The sequence below is a fragment of the Chionomys nivalis genome, chromosome 24 (assembly GCF_950005125.1).
Source record: "Chionomys nivalis chromosome 24, mChiNiv1.1, whole genome shotgun sequence".
Lineage (NCBI taxonomy): Eukaryota > Metazoa > Chordata > Mammalia > Rodentia > Cricetidae > Chionomys > Chionomys nivalis.
The window spans coordinates 21,850,078-21,872,717 of record NC_080109.1 but is presented as its reverse complement, the minus strand read 5'-3'; the positions used below and the strand labels follow the sequence as shown (position 1 = coordinate 21,872,717).

The following is a 22,640-nucleotide window of genomic DNA, read 5'->3' as shown; positions in this document are numbered from 1 at the left end:
TATCAGACAGAAGAACGCTCCTCCCACTCCCGTATCCCACCCAGCACGCATCTGACTAGCACTCTTCATCCATCTTTGGTCGCTTTCCCACAAAGAAATTTCAGCCATGAAATTTACAAGCCCCTGCTGGACCTGGACTGCCCACCTCCCCACATCACATCTCGGACTCCAGCACTAACGGTTCTGCTTGCAAGAGCCAAGGCTCTTCCTACTACAGTGATTTTGTGTATTCTCTTCCCTTCTCAGAGAACACTCTTTCTGACACCTTTCAAGCATTTTCCATAGTGAATTGCCCTTGGGGTCTGTCACTTCACAACTGCTTTTTCTCTGTTGCACTCAAGGACACTACAACTGTATATATTTCTTTTTCATGTTCTTCTGAGTCCTTCCTTCACTAGATTATATATGTTTCAGGAGAGCAGGAACTATATCTGTCTGCTCTATTCAGTACCAAAGGATGCATTCATCTATTTTGCAAATACTAGCTAACCATTTTTTATAGTGTTTAGGATGGCATACTTCCTACAGAGTGTGAACTCCAGCTAAGAAAAAGAAAAACTATATTTGGGATGGTTTGATGTGGTCTCTGCTGTCAGAAAAATGGTCAGAGTCACAATAAAAATCAGTATGAACAGGAAGCATTTCATAAAGTATTAATGACTTGGGCATGGTTTTGAGATGGAAGGATACATAAGGGGGAAGTAACATTCTGTTTGCCATGGAAGGCTGGGTTAAATTGAGCTAAGACAACTTTAAGAATTGAGGTGGTCACTTGGGAGGCAGAGGCAGGCGGATCTCCGTAAGTTCGAGACCAGCCTGGTCTACAAGAGCTAGTTCCAGGACAGGCTCCAAAACCACAGAGAAACCCTGTCTCGAAAAACCAAAAAAAAAAAAAAGAATTGAGGTGGTGTCTTACCCTTAGTCTTTCCAAAAACAACATGGGCCAATCTCTCTTGGATACACAGCTTAGCTAAAGGATGAGGTGCTGTACACTGATGGAGATGCATCCCCGAGGGATATTGTAATGGAGAATGGGAAGGTGGGACCTGGTATTGGTGACAAGTGGGAAGCTGATGTCAAGGCAGGGCATCGACGAACCTGGTGTCTGTCTAAAGATTTGACTGTCTAGTCATTTTGTGATTCTCCTTTAGGCTATGGGAGTGTCTTGGTATACAATGTACATTTTTTTCCTCATCATATGAATCCTTCAATCCTCTAGCCTGCTACACATGCTTCATCTTGTGAACGTAGAGGTGTAAGAACAAAGGGATTTGATAAGAGAGAGATAGGATCTTGCTCACCCGTCTTTTCCTCCAAACCCATCACGGTAGTAGCATTCTCCCATGCTTAGGAAGGGCCTGGACTCCACACTCCAGCAGAAGAGGAGGCTGCAGTGAGTCTGTGAGTGGGTGGCAATGGGTCACTGCTCAAATTGGAGACACTGCCATCAGGTGGGCAGTGCCCGAGAGGAAAGTTCTCCTCCCAAGTGTATGTGAGCCCTGTGTACTGCCTTACTCCCGGGACGTGTGGAGAAGAGGGACACTTTCCTCCTCCTCCTCCTCCTCCTCCTCCTCCTCCTCCTCCTCCTCCTCCTCCTCCTCCTCCTCCTCCTCCTCTTCCTCCTCCTCCTCTTCCTCCTCCTCCTCTTCCTCCTCCTCCTCCTCTTCCTCCTCTTCCTCCTCCTCCTCCTCTTCCTCCTCCTCCTCTTCCTCCTCTTCCTCCTCCTCCTCCTCTTCCTCCTCCTCTGCACCTGGGGCCTTCTGTGATCTTTAGATGCTTGATTTGTTAGGAACTTATAAAATTTCCCTGTATTCCTGTGAAATGATTCTTCTCATTAGGCCAATCTGAGACTCCCTCACTGCCAAGAGGGAGTGAGGAGGAAGAGGATGCCACTAGGTCAAACATTGTTGATTCTCCTTTAGAGAAAAGCAGGAGTAATATGCCTATAAACATGTCCATACATCCCATAGATACACTAAATAAAATGCCCGTCTGTGCAGTGTGTGTGTGTGTGTGTGTGTGTGTGTGTGTGTGTGTGTACGTGTCAGACTGAGGCCAGAGGAGGGCATTGAATCTCCTGGAGCTGGAGTTACAGGTGGTTGTGATCCACCCAACATTGGTGCTGAGACTTGAATTCTTGTTCTATGGAAAAGCAGCAAACCCCTTTTATCCACTGAGCCATCTCTCCCGTCCCCATAGGCATTTAGCACATGGATAATATGTAGCTATAAACATACTTAGAACTCTCAGGTGAAGTGTCTTCTCTAAGGAGAGTAAATTGCTGAACAAAAGAAGAAGCCAGGTTTCCAACAGACTCCATTTCTTTATTCATATTTCTGTTCTTTAGTCTCTCTGAACTTTCTCAACAAGGCAAACTCATCTCAACTTGTACAGTGTGTGGCGGTGACACCTATTTTCCATCTTTGAGTCTTGCTGGTAGTTATCCAGGTACCACAGGGAGCAAGAATCATGTGGCCGGGGAGGACGCCTGCAGAGGCGAGCTAATTTGACTCACGTGGTGTGCCTGTCTAAAGTCCTCGAATCTATTCCAGGAGAAAAGAATATAACGTCATCTCCACAGGACAATACCTAGCAAGGCTCTCTGTCAATTGGGATGTTTGTCTTGGTATCTATTAAAATCTCTTTACCCAGTAACCTCAGAACCAAAATAGTACAAGAATAATCAAAAGTGTCGAAGTGACATTACAGGTGCTTCTGTAATCCTGATGGTGGACACACAACATTTCCCTGGAAATACGTGCAGGCATGTGTATGTGTGTTTGTGTACACTATGTGTACATAGTTATACATACACATGTGCCCACGGTACTCAGAGAATGGCTATAACCACCCCAAATGGAGAACTTCTCTAGCCTAAGATTCTATACTTTAAGTGACAGCAGAGGCAAGATTTTCACTGCACATTTGAGGGCAGCATCTGTATCAGTCCTATGGTGTTTGTGAAAGGTTTCAATACATAAGCAGCTAAATTTGTCCTGATTTGATTGTGAAGCAAAACAAAGGAAGCAGCTTTGATCTTCCTTTTCAAACCTCTGCATGGCTAGGTTGTCAGGCAAGGCCTGTAAAAGGCTGAACGCTTTCTCCCATTCCTGTCCCTGGGGAGGTCTGACTGCATAGTCCACCCGGGATTTGTGTTGGAGTTCCAGTGTTTAAGATTAGTAAATATTTTGAGCAGGGTTTGTCCCAGAAAGACTTTTATATTGGCACAGTGGCACTCAAGGGTCCTCAACTCAGTGTTCAGGCTGTGGATAGTTCATTTGAAAATTTGGGTTTAAATTCCTATCCACAAGAAGCTGTGGTTGGCTTTGCCTGATGCCCTGCACATATTATACATACCATGCTTGTGCTTACCGCCATGCTTCGTCGCATGGACACCCATGCCTGGCCTCAATGCAGTACCTTCCAGCAGCCTTGAAGGATCTGCAGCGACCCAGTTGCAATGTCTGCAGCTTTTAGTATAAGTGCTCACCCTAGAAACTCAGTACAGAGTATTCTGTCAACACAGAGAAATTATCAGAGGCTCGTCACGTTCACAGAGTGTGGCACAGAATCAGCAAGGTTTGCAAACTAACATGAGCAAATATGCCTGCCTCCGTAGAGACAACGCTATTCCGTAGTAAGGCTTTAGAGACGAACTCAGCGAAGGATCACACAACCGGTAAGAGTATTACTAGATGAAATACAACTGAACAGATAGTTCTCTATGTTTAATTCCTACTGGATGGGAAAGATAGTGAGGGGATTGCGCCTCTTCTGTGCTTCGTTTAGTAACAGCAGCAGCAACTGTCACCAAGGATTCCAGAGCTGGAGAGCATTAGGACTGCAAAACGAGCCAAGAGAAAACCCAGGAGCAGAAAAGCAATGCAAGCTGCATCACGACACACGTTCCTTGTGCCATTGAAGCTTTCCACTCCCCCAGAATGTTCCCGAATGACTTCTCATCATGGGTGACATTTGCTAAGGTGAAATTAAAGAAAAACATCTAGCCTATTTTAACCTCCATTTGGAAACGTTGTGTGTGAAATCTAAGTTTTTCTTTCTCTCTCTCGTCTCTTATATACCATCTCTGCCTTATCTTTTAAATACAGAAAATATTAGTCTTCTTGTTTTGTTCCATTTCTACTGGCTCAGTTAGTCTCAGGGCTTTGGAAGAGCCTCTACCCAGCATTCCCAGCAGTACATCAGCTGAGTCTGTGGTGTCTAACACAGTGCTGACCAGCCTCCAGGTTGGCCAAGAACTTTGGGCAGAATCCCACACCTCAACATTTACGTACATTTCTGTCAGCATTGGCTCCTCCTCTCACAAAGAGAACGAACGCATCCTGAACAGAAGAGAAATAAAACATGAAAGCGGGAAACACAGCTACCAGAGTGATCATTTCTTTTATGCAGCAGTAGCAGCTCCTTCTGCCTGGGGAAACCAAAGCCCTGCTCGCTTGGCCTGTCCTTCCATTTCCTTCATGATGACAGGTTTGAAAACGTAGACCTCTGAGAGGAGATGCTACAGACTTCCAAATTGGTGAAAGAGCTCCCAGCATCACTTGGGTACTCCGGGTAGGAGGAACTGGAGGAGATGATGTTTTTCAGCCTCTGGAGAGCAATGATCAGCAGCAGAAGCAGGAAGGCGAGGAGGCTGAGGAAAATGGACACATAGATGTAGACGTTGGACAGGTGTCCCGAGGACGGGTCTACCGATGTGGACAGCGACGTGGGAAACAGCTCCAGAAAGGTTCCGTTCTCCACACTCCCTGCAAATGCAGAGGAAGGGTCAGCCCCAGACATCTCTACAAGCAGGGGAGGCAGGTGTGCGTAGGTGCACTCGAAAGTTTCACACTGGGCTCAGGATCGATGGCATTGGCATTGCTTTTTCATGAGGACAGCAGCAGAGATCGCAGGCCGGAACATCAGTGCAGCGAAATGTCTTGGTCCTTAAACAAAGGCAGCATTGGGATCAGCTGTCCGCAGAGACTGCAGAAACAACAAAGGCACAGCTCAGTGCACTTGTCAGGAGATAACACATCTGTCATCAGTCTTTGAGTTTTTCTTTCAGTGAGGCTTAATTATGAAACCCACCGGGGAGGGGAAAGAATGAAACAATTCCCTGAGAGACAAGCAATGTTTATGTCTTTTTTATTATAAAGGAGATGTAAAATGAGCTTCAATTTTCCCTTCACAGGATCCTAGATGCCAGGTTTCTCCAAGGTACTTAAAAGGAAGTAAAAAGAAAAATAGACATCTGATGTCTTCCATTGTGATTCTACTCAATACTCCAAGTGGATGCTCTGAGATGGGAACCAAAGTTCAGATCCAAAACTCCCTCCTCCATAAAAATCAACCCCACACAGGCTACACACAGCCCACTCCTGACAAACACAGGACCCAAGGTGTACTTTTTGTTTAATGTTTTGATTTCTTAATAAAACTTTCTTGCCATGCGATCAGAGTTCATCTTACATGATTCTTTTTCTTAAGGTCAGATTGCCTCTGAATAACGGAGACTGTACAGGGTTTGTGAGCAGGACATTTCAGTTTGAGACCCAAATTACCGACCATCCCTTGCCCTTCCACTTGAACCTTAACTTTCAGAAGAGAGAAATTTTCAGTATTGTGCTTACGTTACTGTCTACTGATGGAAAGTCTGAAGGGGACTGGAATCATTAGAGTGAATTAATATGGAAGATAGAAAAGGAGCAGGCTAGCTGCCATTATGGTGCAAGGAAACAGGCATGGAGTTTCCTTAAGAATATTTCTGTTTAGAGACAATCACAGAGACCCCAAAACCTTGTCAAATGCTAGAGAATCTGTGTATGCGATGGTGTACGTAGTCATAGTTGTTACTTCTACAGTGAAGCCTGTACACCTAAGGTTTGGGGACATTGCAGAAAAGGGAGCAGAAACATCTGCTGTGCGGCAGTGTCTTCTATACGTGGCAGAGAAGCTGCACCCATGAAATCCCAACAGCGTGGCTGCCTAAACAGGACCCACACAATGGCAACACCAGTTGACTTGCCAATGTGGATGGGGAAATCTCTTAAGGGCCCAACCCTAGATGAAGAGATACAGGCAAGCCAGGCGGTGGTGGCGCACACCTTTAATCCCAGCACTCGGGAGGCAGAGGCAAGCGGATCTCTGTGAGTTCGAGGCCAGCCTGGTCTACAAGAGCTAGTTCCAGGACAGGAATCAAAAGCTACGGAGAAACCCCATTTTGGAAAAGAGAGAGAGAGAGAGAGAGAGAGAGAGAGAGAGAGAGAGAGAGAGAGAGAGAGAGAGAGGCAATCCGTGGCCAGCCTGGTCTACAAGAGCTAGTTCCAGGACAGGAATCAAAAGCTACGGAGAAACCCCGTTTTGGAAAAGAGAGAGAGAGAGAGAGAGAGAGAGAGAGAGAGAGAGGCAATCCGTGACCGCTGAGAGAGAAAAGTGAGTCTTCTTCACAGTTGAGTACCCTGAGTTATTCAGTTCCAAATGTTCAGCCCTAAACACATGTACATAAGAAAAACACTAAATAGGCTCATTTGTGTGTGTGTGTGTTTCTAAGGAGTATGGAAATAGAGTGCTTTCATGTTACTCTGGAGCCAAGAAAGGGTCTTCATTTTGTGGGAGTCATAGCCTTAATAAAGAATATCCCTCCAGGTAGAAAATTCCAGAACTTTCTTCAGGTCCATGAAAGAGCTCTTCCTAGCTCCTTATGGCATGAGGCTACTGTTCTGTTAAGTCTCTACATCTTACTTAAGTGTGGTAAACTGGGGTGGCACCGTGACATCCACTCTGTCCCTGGCTTTCCCTCCTAAACACTGTCCCACATTTTACCCGAGAACCCGCCCCCTTCTTCTTTTCTCCAAATCTAAGCGACAGAAGCTTTAAGTGGATGGTACTTGCTGCTACGGCCAGGACTGGCAGTCCCTGGATCAGGGACACCTCAGAAAGGGTTGTCTCTGTCAGGTTTTACGCAGAGTAATGAGTCTGGCTGAGTGCCTCAACCTGGGCTAGCAACAATGTCTTACTAGTTCCTAAAATAATTAGACTCCCACTTCTCATTCTGCTATGCCTGGTGTTTTAAATTCTATTAGGCTTCTGCAGGCTCCTCACCATCTTTTCAAAGTAAAAATGACAAAAGAAGTTGTAGTGGGAGCACAAATGTGTCACCCCGGCCTGGCAGCAGCCAGCCATTCCACACAGCACTTCCATCATCCAGCCATTCGTTTCTGGGGACTAAAGTTAAGGGGTCTCAGAGGCAGGATGATGCAAGAAGAGAGAATTAGTATAGAAGCCTGACAGACGATAGCAGAAAGGTACCCCAGATGTCCTGGCACAACCAAAGTGCAGCTGCAGAAAGAGGAGATGCATAGACGATTTGACAAGAGTGAGATTTGTAGGTAGCAGATAAGTCCCACCTTCAGGAATCTGTGAATCCTCACCGCCTACCATCTGCTCTTCATTCTTCGGTTGTTTTGGTGATAAGGCCCTTATTTCTCTTCTGGAATTAGCAAAGAAGGTAAGGACTGGGCATCCCCTGTTCCTCAAAACACTTTCCAACGAAGGTAGGGTAGGGATAGCACCCATTTTGCAGATGAGAAATTTTGCAGATGAGAAATAGAGGTGCAAAGACCCTGAGGTTTACTCGGGGTGCATAGCTAGGCGGTGAGAGAACTAGAACCATGCTTGAATTGTGTCCTGGGGTTCCTCAATAGTGTATGCACGCCTTTAATCCCAGCACTTGGGAGGCAGAGGCAGGTGAATCTCTGTGAGTTCGAGACCAGCCTGGTCTACAAGAGCTAGTTCCAGGACAGGCTCCAAAGCCACAGAGAAACCCTGTCTCGAAAAACCAAAAAAAAAAAAAAAGAAAAAGTCAAATGACAAGAGTTGGGCAATTGGTTCCTAGCTGCCACTCCACCACGGACAAGGCTACAGCTCGAGTTTGTTTTGGGACAGGCTCTTTTGTGTCTCAGGATAAAAGGACCATGCCAATACACCCAATGCAGAACTTGTCTTGAGAAATCAGTTATTTCCTGCTTGTGCCATAATGATTATCTTCCTACCACTCCAGGTAGGCCTGCGCTAAGATAGTTCTGTTCCTGTTATCACACCAGGAGAGAAAGAAAAAAAAAAAAAGACCTTCCCAGGTAAAACACCAGTAAGTGGGGAGTTCCTTCTACAGGCCTGGGAGACAAGTGGTGCTTTTGAGGTCTCTGCCAGCCTCACAAGTCTAACATGAGGTCACAAGTTTAGCTGGAATTGACTGGTTTTCTCTCAAACTTTTTCTGCCACTCAAATTAGCATAATTTTCGTATGCTGGAAGCACGGGCCATGCTACCGTAGTATCATAGTAAGGCTGCTAAGTATCTACAGACTGCTAGATCTCTCTTTTAAGGGTAACTGTCTCAAGAGGACGTTTTTACTTCCCAAAGATTACCTTCTGCCCTGGAAACCTCAGCTGTCTATGGAACAGTTCACAGAAAATACTAAGAAGCTATGGGTTTCCTGTGTGGCCTTAGGATAATGGTGGGAAATAAAAGCAGAAAAATCTCTGTGTCTTTATTCAATGTTACAGTAAAACATTTTCTGCCTTGAAAGCCATCTTCCTAATATTGCAAATTGAGTATCATTTCCAGATTGTTTCTTAATGTAAAATGACAGCAACCCACATCTGATCTCATTGTTTTACTCCGAAACAACTGAGGGCACGCATTGTTGGAGCTGATTTTAATTTGGTAACATCAATTCTCATTTCCCCATTGGAGTTTTTTAAAAAGCTGGCAGATCCTCTTTCTGTCTGGCAAATGGTTTATCCAGTGGCAAGCGAATAATGCTGGTGATGGCCAAACCCATCCTTGTTTAATGCCGTGGCAGGTGGCAGGGTGGAAAAGAAATCTCAGGAGAGTGTTTCAGATGACCCTTCCCTGCTCTTTTTCACAGATGAGGCTAAAGCAAAGAAGAAAGGGGTTTCATCTTAAATGCATGGCCTTGGGGCAGCGACAACAGTCTCTTATCGAGAGTCATACTTAGATTCAGGATAAGATTTTGATTTTTTTTTTCAGAGTCATTCTCAGATAGCAGATTTTTTTTTTTTTTGAGGCAACTAAGACAGTTCATGGCCAACCATGTCTTTCTTTGTTTCTTGGAATAAAAACTTGTCCTGGGAAGAAACACTCCAAGGATAGAGAATGATCTATTAAGCCAGCAAGGTGGAACTTGCCATGATCTCCACGAGCTCAGTAATATGGGGAATGGCGGGACGGCGCACACAAGACAAGGTTTGTTTACTCCTTTGGCACCATGCCGAGTCTCTCATAGACAGTGGCTACTTTTTTTCCCATGAGATGGCTATAAAGAGTGTAAGTTTAATCTTTTTCTCTATCTTTTGAGATAGAATCTCACTATACTGCCCAGGCTTGCTTTGAATGTACAAGTCCCCTGCCTTAGTTCCCGAGAGCTGGCATATGGGATTGTGATGGTTTGGAATGAACCTCCCTCATCTCAAGACTTCTCTCACACCTCACATGATGAGATATGTGGAGGAGGAGTGGCGTGAGAGCAGAGACTTGACACGGCCCTGAATTCTAACACAGTGATTTGTGAAACCCAGCCTGACAGCCAACCTCCACTGTGGTATAGGCTCTGTGCTGGGCTCTGAGGCTGCTGTTCGAATTTCTATGTGGGTAAGAAGTTTTATTGTTGTGGAAAACAGGAACAGACTACTCTGCATCCTTGCAGCCAATCCTAAAACCATTATCTAGCTATTATGCTCAACAAAGTTATGGCAGCCTGTCATAAGTATCGAGTCCTGCTGGGCCATACGGAAAGGTGATCCTCCCAAGGCCTTGGAAAGTTAGGGCTGTGTGAGAAGGTGCTCAGGTGAGTGGCATACTCCTGCCCAGATGTACAATTAAATACTGTAATGCAGTTGGTTGTTTCAGGTGATGTATCAGTTATCGTTCTATCGAACCATTAGGAATTACTATTGCCAGAATCCAGAAGAGATTTTTCTCCAAGATCTGAGAAAAGCTGTTAGAAAGAAGGATGTTTATATAAGACCTTACATTTCCACCATCCCTTTTTCTCATTTTTTCTTGTTGCCTTGGCCTTTAGGTTGTGTGATGAGAGAGAGAGAGAGAGAGAGAGAGAGAGAGAGAGAGAGAGAGAAGACTGATGTTGACTGTAATTCTCTTCACCACTTTGTCTAAATGAAAAGCCTTATTTGCATTCAATGGCAAACACAGGCCTAGGCTTGCAGCCATCAAAGTACAGTTTATCACCTAATGAGCTATGCTTACCCACAGCTAATTCAGCCATGCGCCATTTTCCCATTTGAGAATGGTTCTTACTTATCAGAACAGTATGTGAGTAGACTTCTGTATGAACGCTCATCATGATTCATTGTAACCATCCAATATAAATGGATACACAGCTAAGGAACCCAGCTGCATCCAGGGGCTATCAGTCATTGGGTTGGAGCAGTGATTCTCAACCTGAGAGGTTGTGGCCCCTTTGGCAAACCTCTTTCTTCGAGAATAATTACATTATGATTCATAACGGTAGCAAAAGTATGGTTATGAAATAGTAACAAAAAGATTTTTGGTTGGGGGTCACCACAACATAAGGAACTTTCGGCCAGAGCATTAAGAGCATTGAGATCCACTGACCTAGAAGGAACCTTAGCAGAAGGGACTGGAAGCTATGAGCAGTGCACTGGAATTCATGGGTCCCTATTGGATAGAGTGCAGCGGAAAATTAAAATGCACAGTCCTCTGCTCTCACAAGTCAAGCGAATGAACAGAAAACTTCCTTATTGCACTTTTGCAACATTGAAGTGAAAAACTTCGCATCAGTGGTTTATTTTTCAAATCAGTTCTGCAACAACTGTGGACCCAATCCATCTTCAATGTCTCCCTCTCACCCAAATCACTTCTCTACTCAAGGTATTTTTGGAGTCAATCCAATGTTTACTCGGAAATGACTGAGCGAATGAATGCACAGGCGAATGAATGTGGAGGCTAGAGAGATGGCTCAGCGGCTAGGAGCATGGACCACTCCTGTTGAGGATCTGAGTTTGGCTCCCAGCACCCCTGTCAGGTGACTCACGACTATCTGTAACTCCATTGCCTGGGGATCTGACACTTCTCCTCGAGCATCGCATTCATGTGCAAATACAATCACACAGACACATACACACATGATAATAATAATAATAAATGAATGAAAAATGAGATCAATACTGCTTTGTTAGACAATGAATTTATCCTAGTTACTTTAGAAATTAATTATTCAATTAAGATATAATATCATAAATATACTTTTTTGGTATACAAAGCAGAATTGATTCAGAGATGTTATAAAACCATGAAAACATTGCAAAGGGAATATAGTCTAACTTTCTATCTTCTACATTCTCAAAAATCATTTAGGTGTAAGTCCTTTGCATTTATATGACAGTGTTTTAGGGGGAAAATGAAACTATTACTCCTAATAAATTTTTAGTGTCTTCATGCTCCACAAAAAGATTTTATGTCTAAATCATTGTCTTGGCAAAAAAAAAAAAAAATTCCCAAAATACTAGAATCTTGGAATAAGATGGGTAGGTAATTTAAATAGGCAACTGCCTAGATTAAAAAAAAATAAAGCCAATATAGAGGTTGTTTCAGGCATAGCATTTTAATGTTCTTTCATGGTGCTTGGGAAACAACCAAGAAGAAAAGTTTCCACACTTGTGAGTGGGCCCACTTTGTACGGGATGACTGGACTACATCAAAATGACAAAAGTGGTGACTTCAAGGTCAAATGAAACACGACTTCAAGGTCAAATGAAACACTAGTTAAGAAGTAGTAGGGCGATGGACGTCACTTTTGGGAGCAGGAGGAAAGGTCACAGCTAAAGGGATCATTTACAAAAAAGCACACAGGGAAGTAATGGCTTGATCACAGGTAAAGTTGTAACAAATCTGGGGAAGAAAAAGTCAACGCCAAGGTTGCCTTTCAAAATGCTACTCCAGTTTTAATGAGGGAGGGCTTTCGGATCTGTTTTCTCCTCATACGCAAGTCTGATTATTTCCAGTTTTTAGAGGTGTGTTCAGAAAGACAATTTTTGTCCTTAAAGTTTCTAGGATTGTTTATACCATAGCATTATCATTAGTACACAAGAAGTCTTACATACTGTTATACAATCTGGATGTGTTTTTAACAATTCACTTAAGCCATGCTGTGGTAGGCGTGAAGGAAGTTCTATTCTTTCTTATTATGCCCCATTTTATCTCTTCAATTAAAATAATTTTATAATAATTTTTATTCTTTGAGAATTTCATATTTGTATGCAATATGATCTCTGCCCCCGTTTTTCCTACCTCCCCCAGTATCTGCACAAACATGCCTCCATCCCAACTTCAAGTCTTCTTTCTTCTTTTGATAACTCACGAAATCAAATTAGTGCTTGTCTACTAAGTCCAATTAATTGGTGCATGAGTGTGAGGTCACTCACTGGATCATGGGGAACCTTCCAGTGGCCACATCCTCCAAGAATCATGCCTGTCCCTACCTCCGCAGCTGTTAACTGCCAGTAACTCCTCAGTTACAGGATTAGGCCTGGAGATCACATCCTCAACCTGAGCAAGATTTGTGCAGGTAACCATAACTGTAAAATAATTTCTATTTAGTGTATGCTTTTCCTGTGAAGGTATGCTTAGACTGTTTCCTTATCTAGTGTAATATATAGGAAAAAATTGTACTTGTAGAGTTTGTAATTGTCATAGATCTCTGAGATTGAAACAGCTTTAAAATTCTTTACACCCAATGCTAGCTATGCTTCAGCTTCAGAGCTTTTGCGTGTCCCCTAGACTGCTCCAGGGGAACAGAGAAGAGCTTGGAAAGTGACTGTTCGTACTGCCGATGATCAAGTCCACCCTTGACCGATGATCAAGTCCACCCTGATCTCTGCAGCTTCCTCAGAGTGGGGCAGCTGCAGGCTGCTGAGAACAGGACAATGTGACTTGTCATCCCTCTCCCTGCCCATGCTACCCTGCCTTTTCAGTCACCCCCATGACCTCCCTCCTCATACACACAGACATGCTTTCCAGTTTCTGCCTGCTGTGATCCCAATCCCCTTCCCTTCCATTCTTCATGACACTTCTCCATATGTTCATAGACATGCAAGATAGGGTAGTCAACGAATGTGCCTCTGTTTGTACGTGGGTTTATAAATGTTTATTATTATTTGAGTGTGTGTGCGTGTGTGTGCATGCCTGTGCGTGTGTTTCCAACCTACAGAATGTATGAACACTGCACGGTTCATTCATTCTAACCAAGATCCCAAATTTATATCCACTAGAAATATCTAGATAATTGAGGTGTAGAGAAGAAGGGAATGCAAATTATCCAATATAGCCAATTTTCTGAGTTTGCTCATTCCAATATGCTGCAGACTAAAATCTAATTGATCCATAAAGTCTTACACATATGCGCACATTGAAAACCTTGTGATGACCCAGCTTGTCTAGCAAGCCCCAGCATTAACAAAATAGTCAGCCAGGTGCTTTTCATATCCATATCTTTGTAAATGCATCCCTGCATTTGTTTAAAGTGAAGCCTCAGACAGCAAAGCATCACAAGGGTGTATAAAATGCTGTGTAGCTTGCATTTCTCTATAGGGATTCCAGCTCAGACAGCAAAGCATCACAAGGGTGTATAAAATGCTATGTATCTTTCATTTCTCTATAGGGATTCCAGCTCAGAGTCTTCGGCTTAAACATAAAACTTAGTTGTAATATTTGCTTGAGTTAAAGAGCCATCATTGCCTGTAATGAAGCTACAAGTAGAACTTAGTTGATTAAATAGTATACAAATTGCACATGTTATCTGGATATTAGCCAAGTATTTAGTGTAATACATCCAGATGAATTTTGCCAAATAAATTCCACCATTCTTCCAGTCCTCCATGGCAGACACTCAAAGCATGATGAAGCTTTTTGTAGAAAAAAAGTGGGTATTTAAGAAGATTAATGCTTAGTAATTGCTAGCTTGTACTGGCTAAGTTTTGGAAGCATTCAGTTTTGGTCATATGACATGATTTATGCCTTCTGAATACTGAGAGCAATGAGAGAAAGACCCAGTTTTCAACATTTATCCCCCTTAATGCAATGCAGAATTTTTGATGGATCTAAGATAAATTAATTTTTTTAAAAAAGCTTTGTTATAAAGGATATTAAGGATCCAAGATAGTGGAACATATCTATAATGCCCACAGTACATAGAGGATCATAGGTTCAAGGCCAGTCTGGACTAAACAAATAAGATGACCCAAGACACTGAGGAATTTGAATAAAGACTATATGGTAGATTATATCAACAATAAATTTCCAAATGAAATGTAAGAAAATAAGAAAGATTCTCAGGAAATATTATGTTGAAATACCTAACCGTATTAGCAACCTTCAAGTAACACACAAGTGCATACACGTACGTATGCATAGAACTATGAAGGAACAAATGTGTCAATGTGTTAACAACTGGTTGCTCCAATCTAAGGCTATATGGATGGTCACTGTTAGGACTCTTTCAATTTTTCATAAATTGTTTGAAAGATTTCAAGAAAATATGCTAGGAATAATAATCTAAAATTTAGCCAAAACGTTAGAAGCTTCTAAAGAAAGCAAAATGCTTCAGTAAGCATCAAAACGTTCAACCTTTTGCTGCTACCATTAGCTAGCTCAGGAAGTTCCTTATCTCACAGGTGATCGCAGTAAGCAATTGCAGGATGATCCCTGGTAAAGGGATCCTGTATGGGAACCAGAAACCAGTGAGCCTTTCTCATGAATTCATTTCCATTACTATCCTCTGAAATGAATGTCCTGTGGATCCTCCGGGTAAAGGAATCCAGGCATGTTCCTCTGTCATCCATCATATTCAGAGGCAGCCACAGATATCTCTCCTATAGCTTAAATACCCAGGCAAAGGCAGTACTATGAAAACATCCCAGTACTACAGAGAAGGTGGACTCTGAGAGGCTTGTGGAAAGTCCACAATAGCTACTAAGGTCCAGGTTCAAAGTAGAGACCTGGGAAATAACAGTAGTAGATAAACGAGACAGAAATAGAGTCGTTACCTAGGCAGCCAAATAAAGCACACAAGCTGCAAATAGCAAGTTTCACAGACCAAAGCAGTTATGCTTCTCACAGTCCCACAGTGGGGATCACCTCCTGGATCATCCAGGTTTGGGTGAGTTCTCCAAACTGGTAGGAGGCCAAACCAACGTCATCCTTACAATTCTTCTACAGTCCAGGGTCAGAATGCTTTGAAACCAGGAGCCAGTAAATGGTTTGTAAACTGAATCTAGTCAATTGCAAACACAGTTGTGAATAATTGGGAGCACTGATTGGAGAAGTGGGCTTTCCAGTCCTCACTGATCACACAAGAGAGCAAAAAGGTACTCTTAAATGATGAAGACTGGACAAGCTGAACTTGAGATGTCGATTACAAATGCCACCATCCCTACAAGGGGATAGATACTCTCTTCCCTGGATCTCTATGTAGACCAGAATAGCAGGGAATAGAGGATGCTGCGGTTTTCACTAGGGAAGTATGTTTCCCCATGGGACTTCTGGGGTCCTACTCATCCTATGTGTGAGAACAGGGTAGTAGAACTTGCCTTCCTCCCCCCACTACACCCTGCAGAGTGAGCTCAAAGGTCTGGCTTACAAAGAATATCGACATATCCCTTGTAACACTGAACAAAATAAATGATACACCAGGCTAGCTATAGACTGTAGGAGCAACTCAAGCCCTCAACAGCTTCTTATCATTTTAGATAATAACTCAAGATCAGGCTCTGGCAAATGCAATATGGAAGCAGAAAAACAAATGTTGGCTCAGTTCCCCTAGAATGTACTTCAACTTCGACATCAAAGAAGGCAAAATTAAAAAATAACTGAGAATTATTTGCAGAAAACAAGACTACTGTATAGGTGACCTATGCAAAATAGTTATATATTTTTCTAAACTATAAACAAATACAGTTTGAGAGAGGAAATAATGAATAATCTTTTCTACAAGCTCATTGCCTTGTCCTAGTCATAAAAACAGTCTTGGTCAGAGATGCACATTTAATCACAATTACCTGTTCTTCATTCTTTCTTATTTTGTTATTGAAAGCTGGCATGTAGGGATATATCATGAAGAAGAAAGTTATGAAGTAGAGGGAAGAGGCAGGGGATGTGTGCAAGGGCAATCCAGTGATAGGAAGAGGGAGGGAAAGCCCGGATGCCTCTAGAAGAAAGAAGAGCTAGACAAACCAGTGGGGAAAACAGCAGGGCACATGGAAGCTAGCTATAAGGATTTGCTGGTAAGCAACATGTACAAGTTCTGGGAGAAAGGAAGAGGAAAAAGTACAGGGAGAGGGGAAGAGGGGGAGCACTGTTCATGTCTCTTTCCATCTTTATGACTCTAAAAGGTAGTTATTATTTTTACTTTTTAAAAATGATGCTACAAGTCACTCATGCACTTAGAGGCAGAGTTGGAATCCGTATCTACATCCCTATCTCTTCATGTTCTATGTTCATTATATTTATTTTCTTCAGGAGGCTGAAAATGGGAGAGAGATCTTTTGAGACTGGAAGTCATCAGTGAGGAAATGCCCCGATTGCCCCTCCTTCTATGTCTGTTGTAGCGTTCTCACTGTGTCTGAATTTAGGGTGGCTGTCATATCACCTGCTTAGAGCTAACGAAATGTAGGAATTGTGGCATGTGTCATGACAGGGGACATGTGACCAGAGCAAGAGCTGTCACGTCCCCCCTCGGTGGCAGTGACTGTGTCTCAGAGTCAGAATGAGCACAGCGACTGCCTTTAGTTCTTGCTGATGCTATTGGCACTGAACATTAACAGTGGCTAAACACTCCTTGTGAGTTTTGTTATTGACATGTAATCCACTTTGTGAGGACTAATGCAACATCTCAATCTATGGAAGGCAGATTTTATGATGGGTCTCCAAGAACAAGACTGCTAAGAAGCCTAATTCTGGGTAACAGCCACGTATATTGTATGTGTAATATGTTCACTAAGATTTTGTATATTAATAACTAGTATAACAATCTACCAGTAAATAGAACCAAACACATCCCTCTTGAACTTGAGTGTGACGAGCTGCTCAAGTACAAAGAAGTCTTCAGCAGAAACAAATGGTTTCTAGGGAGGTAACAATGATATTAAAAGTAACTTAAAGTTTAAAAAAAGTCTATCATAGAAATTAGCGTGAAGGCTGCTTCTTTTAGTTCAGAAAAGCAATGCTTTTCACTATTCATTCAATAAACAGTCATTAATTATGAAATACACAGGGGAAGGATAAAAGATCTTTACATGCATACAGTCGATGCACATTTATTTTCCCTCATTTATTTTTTGATAATTTCATACAGTAGATTTTTATCATATTCCTTCCCATCCCCCAACTCCTCCCAGATCTACAAACACAACTCATACCACATCGTATTCTTTCTCTTTTAAAAAAATAAAATAAAAAATGCCATTAAAAAACACGGAGTTTGTTTTGTGTTGGCCAAACATGCCTAGCTCTGGGGTCTGCTTTGGAGTGTGGCTGAGATTCCCAGTGGCACTCCATGGAAGAAAACTGATTTTCCTTCTCCCATAAGCTATTCTTTGCTTCGTGGCGGGGATATTTTGTGCCCACTTCTCATGTTGTTCTGGGACTGGTCTGGCTTGAGCCCGTGCAGGCCTTATGCATGCTGTCACAGTATCTGTGAGCTCATGTGTGTCTGTCCTGTTGTGTCTGGAAAAGACAGTTTCCTCGTGTGCATGTTTCATACAGCGTCTTGACTAAGAAATCTAAACAGACATGGTTTGTCTTATATTATATGTCCTGTATTATATGTCGTAGGCTACGTTTCCAGTATAATCCCCCTGATTACATCTAAGAAAGATGTTCCAGGCATACCAAACTGCTAAGAATTTCCCAATTAATTTTTCAGCACTTAGGTTTAATCTCATAATCTCCACCTACTTTCTCCATGCAAACTTCTGCTTCCCTCCTCTGTATTCTTAAACTGTGTTCTATATTCTCTCCAAAAGCATTTATACATTTCAGTATGCCAGTTATATCTGCATGTCTGTGTGCTTTGACGGGCTGTGAATCCCTAGATGGAAGAAGCAATATTCCACTTACCTTGCTACCCACAGAGCATACCTGTACAGGGCCAATAATTATTTGCTAGACAATTGCATGAATGAGTGAAAGAAGAAAGAAACTTGAATCTTCTTGGAGATACAACCCATATTCTATTTTTACAAGCAGAAGAATATTTACTGAATGAATAAGTGTTCCTGTATAAAATCATAGTTACTCAGAATGGCAAGTACTTAGAATATGCATGAAATTTCCCCTACGTTTTATAAAGAATTTATTTGTAGCAATAAAATTAAGCTTTGAGATACAGAGTAAGATCTGCACATACATCCTCACAACCAATTGTGGTTTTTGTTAGTCACCTACAAATATAGGATTTTATCTGGTTAGTCATTGCAGATAGCTAAGGAAGAAATGGAAGGCTATGTTTGTAAAGCAAATGGAAGGGCATCTTTCAATTTGAGCACAGCAGTTAGTGGGCTACTGTGGGCACCATCCTGACTTTCTAATTTAAAACTGGGGATTATAGCCATCTCTTCTTTTGTTTCCCATCAGAAGCTGAATTCAGTCCCTTACCTTCTTTAAGTAATTTCTTTAGTAATTCTTATAGGCTGATATTTATCAGAGCTTTTCATTATTGTTGGCAAAACTATCAATATCAAACATCCATCTCCCCAACACATACTTTAACCTAGACTGAGTTTATATCTTAAAGTGAGACAATAGATGGGAAATTAGCAGTTAAGAACTTGGATGTGCCAATGGCCTAATGACACGTTCAGTTCCTAATGAGAATTCAGATCTCTGCCATATTCATGCTGTTTGGGTGGGGCTGTATCATTTCAAACCAGAGATACTGTTAACGTAGATATCATTTCCTGAACGTTAGGAATCATCAGTCTCTCTATCTCCCCCAGTTCTCACTGCCAAGCTTGGTTAAATGATAAACTGGACTCAGAGTGTGGGCATGGGCATGGTCACATCCCTAGGGAACTCCTGAAGAAGGAATTCTGGTGTCAAGGGACAACTGGCCTCAGACTGCTATACCCTGTGGTCACATCCCAAACATTAGAATCAGAACTCAGGACCAGACTCTGGCTCTGCCTCATGACATCCTGGAATAGCCAGTGAATGCCCAGATAGACTTCTTGAATTTAAACCAAGAACAAGCCTTGCATGCTTGCCCAGGACTTCACCTAAGCCTGTCTGAGTCCTTTACACGAATATATTATCTGAAAGGAGTCCTGCCTATTCGCACACTTACAGCTTGAGCATCGTTGTTGGATTTTCTAATCTATGAACCAACCAAAAGGCTTTGTTACTTTAGCTTTTATTATGAGCAATAATAAAAGTTAACAAAATTCAGGTCTATACCTTTTATTAATGAAGTTAATGTGATAATACCTACCAATATGATCCACTCTTGCCATTTCTTCCTGATAATATGTTAAATGTAAAAACCACTGTATAAAACAGGGATGGTAAAATACAAGCGCAGGGAAAAGAGTGAGTCTAGAACTTTTATCAGATGAAGTCCAAATTGATCCTGCTGGAAAGAGAGGCTGAACGAGAGAATTTTTAGCTGAGATGGGCTCATCTTTACTCTTACAATGAATGACAACCCCAAGGTTATTCAGCAACTCTCTTACACAGTTCATCATGGTGGCCAATCATCTCCACTATAGCTCATCTGCCCCATTAAATAGGCTAAAGGAAGACAGGAAGAGGAATTCAGGAAACCTGCTGATGAATCCATCGGTGGCGTGCACAACAGCATGGCCGTTGTCTCAACATCGGACAGAGCTGTGCATCTCACACATGCCTAGTAAACATGATAAGCTAAGCCGACCAAGAGCAAGTGAGACCAGAATCTATCTTAACTTACACCAAGCTTCTTCAGTGACAGTCATGACTATGCTCTGAGCTGCTTTTCAAAGAACTTTGTATTTCGAAGGGGAAGAAAGATGAGAAGTAAGACACCCCCCCCCCCGATAAAAACACAAAAGGGAATATTCTACCCACTTCCTGGAGCTCAGTGGCTCCAGAGTATTAGAGAAGCAGGCAATCCTTTCTCCATCTCCACTTTGCCCAGCGTGTCAAGGTGATCAGGGTGTAGTCCCACCGGGCAACTTCACTCACAAGCACCTCAACTTTCTCTTGATAAAGGTTGTGCCTTGGGTGTATGTGGTAGGTGGGAACAAGAAACCTCTCTCCAGCAAAAATGAAGCACATTCAGCTACAGACCCATATATAAGACCTACTATGGGCTAGGTCACAAAGCAATCTTATTTATAGTCTAGTTGGCCCGCTAAGACAATTACATATAATTCTTAACACAGTTTTAAGGACGATGTATTGCAGGATGGCACAAAAAGCAAATATTTTAAGAAAAGACTCAACAATCTTTCCTCTTTTCCATTGTCTGAACAGCGAGTCAGGGAACTAGAAAGCAAAAAGCACCCTAGAATAAACATCCTTAGGAGTGGTTCCTGGTTGGACCCGATGGCTGCCCATTCTCCTGTCATGGGTACCTGCAAGGGGAACCATGTCTATTACGGAGGCTCTGACCATCTCTAAGTATCTGGCTGCCAGTTAAAAGCCTCCGAACTGAAGCGCTTCCGCAGAACGTTTTCCCCCAGGAAAATAAAGCGGCAGAGAAAACGAAGGACATTAAGAAATAGACCCCATCATTGGAACCTGACATCAAACCCGGGGGACCAGACATCTGGGCACGTAAAGCACACAGGCATAGTCCTGGTCTTCAATAAGACGTTTCTGCGAATGAATGTTTCTCTCTGTTCTCAAGGGGAGGGGCGCATTGCCTATTATTCCGTCTTAATGAGAATTTAAACATTTGCCCATAATCTGCGAACCTTTCTCTTGCCTGGAAGGCACAGGGCTGCAGGCAAGAGTCTTTCGTATCCTGGGAAAAGGAAGGATTGAGGGTGCATTACTTACCCAGAGAAAGCTCCGCCCGGGAACCCGAGTGTTCAGCGCCAGGGAAAAACTTATCCGGATTTGCAGCCACCGAAGACAGGTGAGAAGACTCAAGCGAATACAGCACAGAGCAATGCCAACCGGCAATGTCTGCGTGGCGACTCCCCAGGAAGGATCAAATGACCCTAGAAATAAAGAAAAGCTCTCACACACCGCAAAACCCACAAAAAAGGCACCAGAAACGTATTACAAAGTGTACACAGTCGGCAGCGGAATTAACCTTTGCCGCGGTGGACTGGAGTGCAGACTTTCCTGATTCCCCGTGCAGGGAACCACGCAGGTCATCCAGGGGCCAAGGACATTGCTTACTGGGCCCCAGGTGGATCCATCTGTAGCTGGCTGTGTGTCCCTAAGACCCTGAGAGCTGGGCTGCAGGGCCTGCTTCAGGACCCTAAGGATGCGTCCAGCTACAAAAAGGAAAGATTCAAAGGTGTTCCACAGCAAGAAGCCAAATCTCAAGTAGTCCCAGGAGAGACGGGGGGGGGGGGGGGGGTAAAGAAGTCCGAAGCTAAGGGATCCCACTGCCACCCTAGGTGGGGCATCCGGCGGCCCTCTCTGGGGACGAACCCACTGCCATTGCTCCTTGCCCCCTACATCTCAATTCCCCACTCTTGTGCCCGGGCTCACTGACTTGCGGATCTGGACTCTGGCGTTGGGGTGGGGCGGCGGCCCAGCCTCGGAGCTGCGCGCCCGCCGGGCGGTCCCAGAGAATGCACCGCGAGCGAGCGGACGCGGTGCGCAATCAGAGCGCACGGGCGGCGGGCTCAGTGGGAGTGGGCACCCGCCTGGCTGTGCCGGGCTCTGCGGCGTCCCTCCGCCCTCAGGGGCCGCGCGACCAATGGTTGAGAGCCGGGCCCACTCCCAGCCGCCTGGCAGTCGGGGCGCTCAGGCGCTAGGACAGCACCAGGCTCTGACGAGGGAGGAGCTTACACCATGGCTGGAGGATGTGGAGGCGTTTGGGCTGGGAGCCCCATCTGGGGAAGGCAGGTGTGGTGTGGTGAACTTTGGTGGGGGTATATGGTGGGGCTGAGGTTTCTTTTAGGCGCAGGGGAAAGCATCCCCTTTCTTCCAAAGTTTCTCCTCTTATGTCTTTAGGAGCCCTGTGTAGCCCCCACTCCCAAAGGCGAGCTGTGTGGGGACATCGCCTCCTCTTATGGCGAATTTTACCTTAGACTCCCTCATCCCCCGTTTAGCCTTTCTCCTTAACTCGCTCTCAGTCTGAGAAACCATCATATGAATGAGTAGGACCATGGTTTCTATGACTGCTAGTCACAGATAATCGTAAAAGTCTCTGTGAACAACTGTCACAGTTGTATAAAGGAATTCTGGAACGGGAGCCTAACACGCCTGGGCTTCCTTCCATGCCTGAAGGTGTTTCAGTCGAGATGGGTGCCTTTTACTCAGACATCCAAGGGCCCAGTTGACTCCCTGGTCTATGTGCTCTGAAGCATCAAGTCCTGGGATGTGTTGGTCACTTTCTATTGATGGATTTCCACCCCGAGA

General features: G+C 43.6%; 1 protein-coding gene across 2 annotated transcripts; it reads right to left on the bottom strand.

Moving 5' to 3' along the window:
* Window positions 1–2,314: 2,314 nt before the first annotated feature.
* On the bottom strand, window positions 2,315–22,025 carry Sertm1 (serine rich and transmembrane domain containing 1). Of its 2 annotated transcripts, XM_057757125.1 has the most exons (4): window positions 21,769–22,025; window positions 21,358–21,544; window positions 21,099–21,262; window positions 2,315–4,989 (listed from the first exon to the last, which is right to left on the bottom strand). In XM_057757125.1, exon 4 carries the CDS (start codon window positions 4,801–4,803, stop codon window positions 4,480–4,482), a length of 324 nt encoding a protein of 107 aa, XP_057613108.1. In that variant the 5' UTR covers window positions 4,804–4,989; window positions 21,099–21,262; window positions 21,358–21,544; window positions 21,769–22,025; the 3' UTR covers window positions 2,315–4,479. The 2 variants fall into 2 exon arrangements, with proteins under 2 accessions (XP_057613108.1, XP_057613107.1); XM_057757124.1 differs by lacking the exon at window positions 21,358–21,544.
* Window positions 22,026–22,640: the final 615 nt, after the last annotated feature.

Bases quoted from the DNA above. Each gene is read 5' to 3' on its own strand.
- Sertm1 (XM_057757125.1), bottom strand. From the start codon at position 4,803: ATGTCTGGGGCTGACCCTTCCTCTGCATTTGCAGGGAGTGTGGAGAAC.